This window comes from Emys orbicularis, chromosome 12, assembly GCF_028017835.1.
Source record: "Emys orbicularis isolate rEmyOrb1 chromosome 12, rEmyOrb1.hap1, whole genome shotgun sequence".
In the NCBI taxonomy this organism is placed as follows: domain Eukaryota; kingdom Metazoa; phylum Chordata; order Testudines; family Emydidae; genus Emys; species Emys orbicularis.
In genome coordinates this window covers 46779997-46790099 of record NC_088694.1, presented here as the reverse complement: position 1 = coordinate 46790099, position 10103 = coordinate 46779997, and the positions used below count along the sequence as shown (strand labels likewise).

Sequence of the window (10103 nt, the reverse complement as noted above, 5' to 3'; positions counted from 1 at the left end):
TTTCACTACCAGGGGGACAGGGAGATGTCCTTGCTCACATGTTCAGCTTGTCAGTCAGGCCTCAGGGCTGACTACCAGCTACAGATGGGAGGGTTTTACCCTCCAGGTCATGGACAGTGGGGGTACAGCAACACCACAAAAAAAACCCACAACAGCAAGTTTCAGAGGCCGAGTCAATTGAGCCCGTAGGGCGGACCAGACTGGTCACAGCCCCAGCTGTGCAGAGCCCAAGACGCTGAGTGTCTGCAGATGTTGGGGACCCGTCTTTCTCCCTGTCATGTGGCTGGGTGTACATGCCCCAGGACAGCCTAGCACCCACCTATGCACTGGGAACCTGACGCTGAAGTTGCCTGTCCCCACACAGCTGGGGCTGCAACCCCTCTGGGCCCAGGCAGAAGTGCTGCCCCCTCCTTAGAGAGGCCATGAAGATGCTGCTCGTGGGGGATTGGAGGATGTCTTCTGGGAGAGAATAGGGGGTTCTCATGCTCTGCGGGTGCTGTCTGAGTAGTATTAGGGAACCCTGAGGGAGTGGCTCGGATGAGGAGAAAACCAGGGGGCTTTAAGCATTTATGGGTCATGTCTTCAAACTCTTCTCCACAGCTTCGTGGTTTCAAAACATAAAATTTAGCACAAGGGAAGCTGAAATTCACAGGTGATCCCATGACTCCTGATGCTGGGGCTTTACGAAATACACCAAGGCATGTCAGGAGAGCTCGGCGCTTGATGGAGAAATAGGGCCGGAGCCTCAGGTCAATTTTAAGCCACTTTCTGGGGCCCAGAATTGTAGTTGCGTGAGATGTTCAAATGTCTGGACAGCCAGGGTCACATTTCCCAAATGGTCACCCTTGTTGTGTGAGGACGTTTGCTCTTTACTCAACCATGCCAGCCATGGGGCAGGCCCAGAGGAACATGGCTCTAGCACCGTCTGTTTAGGCCTTCCCCATCGCCTATCACCATGGGATCTGTGCTCCCCCACGTCCACCACTGGGTGGCCTACGTGCTCCCCAGCCTCTGGGAGAATTTCTGTTGTGGGCTCTGTGGTTGGGCTACAGGAAGTCACAGCAGGGCCCCCATCCCCTTCTTACTGCTCTGAGACGCACTCTGGGGCAGAAGCAGGGAGCTGAGCCAAGCCAGTCATTGACTCAGCATCAGCCGCACTCCCAACCAGATGAGCTGCTGGTGCATAGGAGATAGGCAATCTCCAGATTAGCCCAGTGCCAGGTGTGCTGGACTCCAGGCAGGCCCCAGGGGGCCCTGCTCCCAGATGCTCTGGGAGGCAGGGGAGAGACATCGTGTCCCAGAGGGACTTTCCCCTGAGCTCCTTCCTCCAGAGAGAGGTTGTTTTCCAGCCACCAGCTCCCTCCCTCATGCCCCCCATGTGGCAGTGGAGTAATGCTGAGGTTTCTGAGGGTGCCTGCGTGGTCCGAGCTCCCCACGAGGGGAGAGCGAACATGATCTGCGGTTTCCTGCTGACTCTATAAATCCCCCAGTACTGAGGCACAAGCACTGTCACTTTCCCCAGATGGTGACGATGCTGATCCTGATCCTGCTGCCTGCGGCCTTTCTCCTGCCGCCCGGGGCTGGGGCTGGTGAGTGTTGGGGGGTCAGGGATCCTGGGGAGTGGAGCCGGAAGGGAGCTGGGATGTTTGCAAATCCTGGATCCTCCCCAGAGTCAGATGCATCTGCCAGGTTGATCTCTGGCTCCCAGGACCCAGCTAGGGAAGAGTTTGGAGGTGGGGGTGAAGGAGTCTGGGTGGTGGATCTGGTACTGAGATAAAGCCCCCAAGAGCTACACAAAGAGACTGAGAGCAGGAGAGAGGCACAGGGGTATCTTTAGTAGGGGCTAGGAACCAAGACTCCTGGGTTCTATTCCCTGCTTGGGAGTGGGGTCAAGTGATTAGAGTGGAGCTGGAGGGTGGCAGCCAGGACTCCTGGGTTCTAGCTCCTTCTTCCTTTGTCTGTGGTGTCATTTTGAATTGAAGCTCTTTAGGGAAGGGACTGACTTTCCCTGAAGGTCTGTGCAGCACCCGGCACAACGGGGCTCTTATCTGGGTTGGTGGCACCATATGCAAATAACAGCACCAGACTGTCAATACAGCCTCGTTCCTATGGACATCAAACTAACAGCCATGAGTCGTCTGTTAAAACATTCAGATGTGAGCTGCACACAAACTTGTATTGCTTTAATTATCCTGATTTTAAACCACATCTGTGGTTCAGCTCTGCCTGTGACTGCCCTGATATTGATTTAAACCTGGCCAAAGCCAGGGGCCAGTTAACCTCAGAGAACCAGCCTTCAATCCATACAAGTGCCTCAAGATGTGCATTTGCACAGGGTTAAAACAAATCATGCAGTCTGGCAATTCCTAAGTCCTACATCCCTCTGATAGTTAGAGACCTTCTCACTTCCACCTCCATCTGTCCCTGCCCAGTTTATCCTCATTTGTTCTTTTGCCTACATTGTCCTTCAGCTTCACCAGCTCTTCCCCCTCCTGTCCCCTCCACCCTGATGTCTTTACACCGATTGTCTAGCTTTGACTTCATTCACCTGGGCTGAGACGTGTTCAGAGTTGGTCTGAAAAGTTTTTCCCTGGGAAATTTTGACTTTTAGTTGAAACCCCCCAAAATAATTTGTTTTTCTAGTAACTTTTTATTAATTTTTAAAAGATATATAGAGAGTGAGAAGACAAACAGCAAAATATACATAAACTTCTCATAATGCATAAACACCTCATAAGATATTAAGTATTTGCTACCTCACCTTAGCTAGGCTTGAAACATTTAGTTATCTGAAATGTGAATGGTTAGAATATAAATCCCTTATTGTATTCCACAATTTACAAAGAAAATATGCTTTATAAAATCCAGCTAGTTAAAGAAAAATTATTAAAGTAAGATAATGGCTAGAAGCAAAATTCAAATGAGAGGGATAGATACAGGGAGCGGAAGTGGGTAGGGAAGAGGGGTGTTGAGGTGGGACCATGCATTTGATAGGATCATCAGATACTTCCAGGAGAGCATCTCATATCTCTAACAACTTTTCTTGGGAAGCTCTGTAACAGTCTACAGCTCTTTCCATGGTAGCCAAGCTTAGGATGTCTATGCTCTAATCTTCAATTGTTTGTTGCTTTTTGGATTTCCGTTTTGGTGGTAATTGTCTTTTCACTGCTGTTAGTGCTCTGCTTAGCCAAAGTCTTTCTGATTTATTCTGCTTCCAGATAACACCCACTAGGTTGAAAGTTACATTTTTTTTTTGGTGATAGGAAAAAAAAAACCCACTGTCCCCTTCAGTTCCGCCCAAAGCCGACCGGTCTATGAGCATATGGGTTAAGTCAGCACGTGCTAGTCACAGCTGACTTAGCAGCGCCTGCATTGAACATTGAAGAGGGGTCCAATGCATCCTCCATATGATTTCCTGTGGAATTAATCTTAAATGCAGCTCCAAGGAGCAGTTCAGAGAACTGGCTACGATTGGTCTAGTTTCTCCTCCCAATGCTTTTTTAGGGGATCAGTGTTTAGTTCAAACTTGCTGGCCAGCTGTGCATAACGTTGCCATCGATCCTGATAATCTGGGTCACATTTGCAGAAACGAAAGCTGTACTGGCTGAAGGAGAGCGAAAGAAGCAGGGCTAAACAGATGGGGGGTGGCATGTTTCCCTTGCATACCTCACCACTCCATCTTAGTCTGTAGTGTGACCACATTTAAAATTGTTTTGGTGACTAAAAACTTACAATTTTTCAGCTGAAAAGTGCCCAAAACTGGGGGAAATAATCAGTTTTCCAAGAAAAATATCAGCATGTTTGAGGCGAGGAGACGCCTTCTGGGAAACTTTTCATTGTCTAGAAAATCAGATTTTCTGTGCAAAAAAAGTTTGGAGGAGCAGCTTTGGACCAGCCCCAGCTTGTCACTGGAGATTGATAGAAAAGGTGAAACATCAGCAGGGGACGTGTCAGTGGCGTTCTAGCTGATGTTGACACCCAAAACCGTTACTTCAAGGCAGTGCGATTAGTGATCCACTCCCGATGCGTTTGGCACTGATTCTCCACCTAGCAAGGTCAGAGCTTTAGATTTAACCTCCAGACACATGGGGTGTCCAGTGTGTGGCAGAGTTGAGGATGGGGCAGGGTTCCAGGCACAGGGATCCCCCAAGGACAGCATCAGAGGGGGTGGGTTGAGGTTGTGGAGACTCCCCTTTGGGATGGGGAGATTGATCCCAGCCCAGGCCAGGGAGACGATGGGACTCTTTATATGAACCTGTTCTCACCCCAGGTGAGATCATCGGGGGAAAGAAAGTGAAGCCCCACTCCAGGCCCTATATGGCCTGTCTGAATATACGACGTGAAGACAAGAGTTTTCGCTGTGGAGGGTTCCTGGTGTCAGAGAACTTCGTGCTGACGGCCGCTCACTGCAATGGAGAGTAAGCGCCTCTGTGCTGGGGAAGTTGGGGCAGGTCGGTGTTAGCGGGTGATGAGGGAGCTGGGAGCTCTGGTGCCATTGTGGGTTGCAGGGAAGGAGCAGTTAGTAGGAAAGGCCGGGAGACGAGAGCCCGGGGCTCTGATCTGCTCAGGGGGCGTTGACATGTCTCTAGGGGCCTCTGAAAACCATGGTCCAGATCCAACGCTGGGTAAATCTATGGGGCTACGGCCATTGACATCAGCTGGGGTCTGGCCCATTGCCCAGATAGGACAGAGAGGGACTCACAGCTCCAGAACAGCTCTGCAGGCCTCTGGGATGGGGGGAACTAGGCATTGACCTCTGTCTGGATCTAGCTGGGAGGGCTCACCTGGCTGGAGGGGAGTTGAGACCCAGGGGTCAAGGGGAATGAAGGAGTCTGAGATCACAGCCTGAGCGTCACATGCTGCCCTGTTACCATAATATCAGTACTTATGTCAGACCATGTGCCCATCCCCCACCTCAGTACACTACTGCCCCAATGCCCATGTATTGCTCTTGGCTTTTACAGCAAGATCACTGTGTCTCTGGGAGCCCATAACATTAAACAACAGGAACAGAGTCAACAGAAAATCTCTGTGCGCCGCCGGATCCCCCATCCGCAATACAACAGAGAGACCCATAACAATGACATCATGCTGCTGCAGGTACCGCCCCCATCCCATCACTCCGCCCCCACTGACCTCACACTGCTGCAGGTACCGCCCCCATCCCATCACCCCGCCCCCTAGTATCTCCATGGACATACATTGGCTGTAGTTTCTCTCTCCTTGGAGTCTCTCTCTACCCGTCATCAGCTCTGGCCTTTTCCTTGGTGTGGCGGTGGTGGGACATGGGGAAGGTGCGTGCCCGGCTCTTCTGCCATCACTACACCCGGGGCACCAACTGACGGAGGGATGCGGAAATAGAGCAGTTGGAATGGAAGGTCTTAGAGCTGGAGATGCATCTGGCTGCCAGCCCCGAGGATCCATCCCTCTGAAGAGCATGCCGGGAGAAGCGGGAGGAGCTCCGGGCCCTCAAGGACCATCAGGCCCGGGGTGCCTTTTTTCGATCCCGCATCCGCCTCCTTCAGGAGATGGATCATTGCTCCCGCTTCTTCTACGCCCTGGAGGGAAAAAAAAGAGGGGGGCCAAGAAGCACGTCACCTGCCTCCTGGCAGAGGCGGAGATATGCGGGAGGGTCAGGGCCTTCTACGCAGGCCTTTTCTCTCCGGATCCGACCGATCCTAACACTTGCAGAGTGCTCTGTGATGGACTCCCGACAGTCAGCGTGGGCAACCGAGACCGGCTAGAGCTGCCTCTCACTCTGGCCGAGTTCTCGGAAGCCCTCTGCCGCATGCCCACCAATAAATCTCCGGGCATGGATGGGCTGACCGTGGAGTTCTACTGTGTGTTCTGGGACGTCCTCGGCCCAGACCCAGTCACCGCCTGGGCCGAGTCCTTGCAGAGCAGGGTCCTCCTTCTTTTGTGCAGGCAAGCTGTGCTCGCCTTATTGCCGAAGAAGGGGGACCTCCACGACTTACGGAATTGGCATCCCATCTCGCTCCTCAGCAAGGACTACAAAATCATAGCCAAGGCCATCTCGCTGCAGGTAGGGTCCATGCTGGCAGACATGGTCCACCCAGAACAGACCTACACCGTCCCGGGCAGCACCATATTCAATAATATGTATCTGGTCCAGGACCTCTTGGAGCTCAGGTTTAGGGATAGTCTGTCGTTCGCCTTCCTGTCCCTGGATCAGGAGAAAGCATTCGACAGGGTGGACCAAGAGTACCTTCTGAGCACTCTGCGAGTGTTTGGATTCGGACCCCAGTTTGTGGGTTTTCTCCAGTTGCTGTACGCTTCCGCAGAGTGTCTGGTCAGGCTCAACTGGACCCTGACTGAACCAGTCAGCTTCGGGCGAGGAGTACGGCAGGGGTGCCCCCTTTCGGGCCAGCTGTATGCTCTGGCAAGCCCTTCCTCTGCCTCCTCTGCAGGAGGCTGACAGGGTTGGTGCTCCGAGAGCTGGAACTGTGGCTGGTCCCGTTGGCATACGCCGACGACATGCTCCTCGTGGTCCAGGACCCGGGTGACTTGGCACGGGTGGAGGCTTGCCAGGCTGTCTACTTGGCAGCCTCCTCCGCCCGGGTCAACTGGGTCAAGAGCTCTGGCCTGGTGGTCGGGGACAGGTGGCAGGTGAGCTCCCTCCCACCTGCGCTTCAGGCCATCCGGTGGAGCGCGGGTCCGCTGCTCTATCTTGGTGTTTACCTTTCTGCCATGCATCTGTCTCCGCTGGAAAATTGGTACGGTTTAACGGGTAGGGTGACAGAGTGGCTCCGGAAATGGACGCGACTACTCCGGTGCCTCTCCCTCTGAGGGAGGGAACTGGTGCTCAATCAACTAGTCCTGTCCATGCTCTGGTACCGACTCAACACCCTGGTCCCAGCCCCGGGCTTCCTGGCCCACCTCCGGATGGTGCTTCTGGAGTTCTTTTGGCCAGGACTGCACTGGGTCTCTGCAGGGGTCCTCCCCCTGCCCCTGGAGGAGGGGAGCAGGGCCTGAAGTGTCTACACACTCAGGTCCATGTCTTCTGCCTCCAGGTACTGCAGAGGCTCCTTTATGGTGCAGGTAGTCCAGCATAGAGAGTACTGGCGCACGCCTTCCTGCGCCGCTTCCGAGGGCTCCGATACGACCAACAGCTCCTTTATCTCAATCTGAAAGGCCTTCCGTGAGACCTCTCTGGGCTGCCGGTCTTCTACCAGGACCTCCTCTGGACCTGGAAGCTGTTCTAGGCAACCAGGTCCACGGTGGCCACCAAGGAAGCAGATCTCTTCGCGGAGCCCCTGCTACACAACCTCCAGCTCCATGTGCAGGTAGCAGAGTCCCCCTCAGTGCGCCAGAGGTTGGTCCTGGCAGAAGTCACCGGAGTCAGAGACCTCCTGGACTACGACCGGGGATACTGGCTGGATCCCCTGATGCTCATTCAGCTCATGGGGCTCTGCAGGCTTCGTACTCCTCAGCGCGTACTTCAGGAGGTGAGGGCCGCTTTGTCGCCCACTGCTCGGGCCTACCTTGACCGGGTCCTGCAAGAGGGCACGCCCCGCCAACCCTCCACCCCAGGCCATCTGGACCTTTTCATCAGGCTCCTGCCCCGTGGACCCAACCGGCCCCCCAGGCCCTTCACCGTGAGCCAGCTGCACGACTTGCAGCTGGTTTGTTTCCAGACCACACCAAGGAAACACCTATACACGCTCATGCTCCACACCCTTCACTTCCTTACCCTCGCGTCCCACCCTGACACAAAGTGGTGGGACCGCCTGCCACCTCTAGAGGGAGAGAAGCCCCGGTGGGCCAGCCTATACTCTGCCCTGGTCCCAAGGCCAGCTAGGGATATCAATTGGTGGCTCTTTCATGGGGTCATGAGCACGGGCGTGTACTTGGCATGGTTTACCCCCATCCTGGACACCTGCCCCTTCTGCGGTGTGAGGGAGACTCTGGCTCACGTTTACTTGGTGTGCGCCAGGTTGCAGCTCCTATACTGGCTCCTCACCAATATTATGTTGTGTTTCTGGCTGCACTTTTCCCCTCACCTCCTTGTCTACGCACTCCCCATCCATGGCCCCACAAAGCCACGGGACCTCCTGGTCAACCTCCTCCTGCCCCTCCCTAAAATGGTCATCTATAAAACCAGGGAGAGGAGGTTGGCCGATGGGGTCTCCTGTGACTGTGGGGCCTATTTCTGATCCTCCATCTGCTCATGCATCCGGGCAGCGGATGCATGAGCAGATGGACGGCGACCGCTGGCTCTCTTGACGCCTTTGAGGAGCAGTGGGCACTGTCTGGGGTTCTCTGCTAGGTGTCCCCGTCACGTTCCCTTCGTTTGATCCTTTGACCCAACTCCTGTCCCTGTTATCTCATTAGTTGTCCCCTGGAATTATTTGGTTTTAAAAAAAAATCAGCTCTGACGTTCATATTGACCCTGGTGCTTGTGTCCTCTCTTGTTTGTAGCTGGGGCGCAAGGCAAAGCTCAATAAACAGGTGAGGCTCATCCGTCTCCCCCCGGCTCATCGGCGAGTGAAACCAGGGACCGTGTGCAGTGTCGCTGGCTGGGGCCGCACCAGCGCACTCAGTAAGAGGCTCCCCAATGTGCTCCGGGAGGTGGATTTGAAGGTGCTGGACGATGAGGCCTGTCTGAACTATCCTGGTGGGATATATCGTAAATATAACACCTGCACGATGATGTGTGTGGGGGACCCAAAGGAGCAGAAAGCCTCTTTCAAGGTGAAACTCCCAAGTGTCCTTCGATAAATCGTTATTATTAATGAGGCTCCTGGTGTGGCGGTTTGGCCCATAAGCAAAGATCAGAGATCAGGTCCTGCTGCTCTAAGCGCTGTACAAACCAATGGGAAAATATCTGATCTTCTCTCGGGGGGGGGGATAAACTGGGAGGAGTTGGGGGTTTGTTGAGACAGGCTGGGCTGTGCGGGGCCCAAGCAGAGACCATCTGGATAGCAGGGGGGTGTCACTAATGTGTCCATCAGTGTTTGAAGAATGGCGGGAAATGACTCACTGAGCCTTTCTCCATCTGTGGCTTGTTTTGTTTTGCAGGGTGACTCTGGGGGCCCCCTGGTGTGTGGGAAAACAGCCCAGGGCATCATCTCTTGGGGGCCTGTCAATGGGAGCCCCCCAAGGGTCTACGCGAGAGTCTCCACCTTCATCCCCTGGATACGGAGGACGATGAGGAGGCTGCAGCCCTGAGCCTGATGGGAATTGCTGCAGAGGCTGGAGATGCACCACTTCTGTTCTTTGCATGGCCCAGATGAAGCGGCTGCTTTGCAGAGGGGCTGAGTCCCCCCAGGCTGATCTCCCCCACCCCAGACATTGCTCCTCTCAGGCAGTGCCCAACCCATGAGTATAAAGGCAGGGAGCCTGGGGGAGTTAGGATCCATGTTCAATTCCAACTCCCACAGCTCCCTTGGCAATCCCAACCCAGGCCCTTAGGATGCGTCTTCGCTCAGGAAACAGCTGGTTTATTTTCCCCGGGGTAACGGACACAGGCCAAACCCTGGAACAGACACGGCAATTTGTAGCTCTCCCCCATATCAACCAGTCGAGTGACCGTTTATGGGAGATCCTTGTCATTACCTGACCTGCTAACTCCTGTTAAAACTGCAGCCTGCCCTGTCCTCACTGGGCCTTTTCCACATGTTATTTCCCCCGGGGTAGCCACCGCCTATTCCAAAGACACCTGTTCCCAGTGCTGACAAGGAGAGCGGGAGTTTGTTCATGGGAAGGGAAATTAGGAAATTATGCACTGAATTGATTTAAGCTGAAATGACAGCTCTGAGCGCCTCCCTCTAAGCTCTGCTGCCCTGCCTTGCCTCGCGGCATGGTGCATTTTGCTCGCTGCTTCTTACCCAGCAATGAATAAAAATGAAGTTGCAAAACAATGAAGTGGTGCCTTCCTGGTAATTGAATGAATGCCCCCAGCCTCAGACTCCTAGCTAACTTGTACCTAGCAGGTGTAACCAGGGTTTTGGGCCTGGTGGGGAATTTACCCCCTGAGTTTGAGTAATTCATGCTGGATCTGCTAGAAAGACAAGGAAAAATCACAAGTGAAAAAGCAAATCACTGTGTGTGTTGTCAGCTCTCCTGACTCTGGTATCCCACCA

General features: G+C 53.9%; 1 protein-coding gene across 1 annotated transcript; it reads left to right on the top strand.

Annotated features, from left to right (window-relative positions):
- The first annotated feature begins 1522 nt into the window (after positions 1-1522).
- On the top strand, positions 1523-9561 carry LOC135886559 (cathepsin G-like). The gene is made up of 5 exons (XM_065414310.1): positions 1523-1589; positions 4271-4418; positions 4965-5100; positions 8440-8712; positions 9040-9561. Exons 1-5 carry the CDS (start codon positions 1523-1525, stop codon positions 9187-9189), a joined length of 774 nt encoding a protein of 257 aa, XP_065270382.1. The 3' UTR covers positions 9190-9561.
- Positions 9562-10103: the final 542 nt, after the last annotated feature.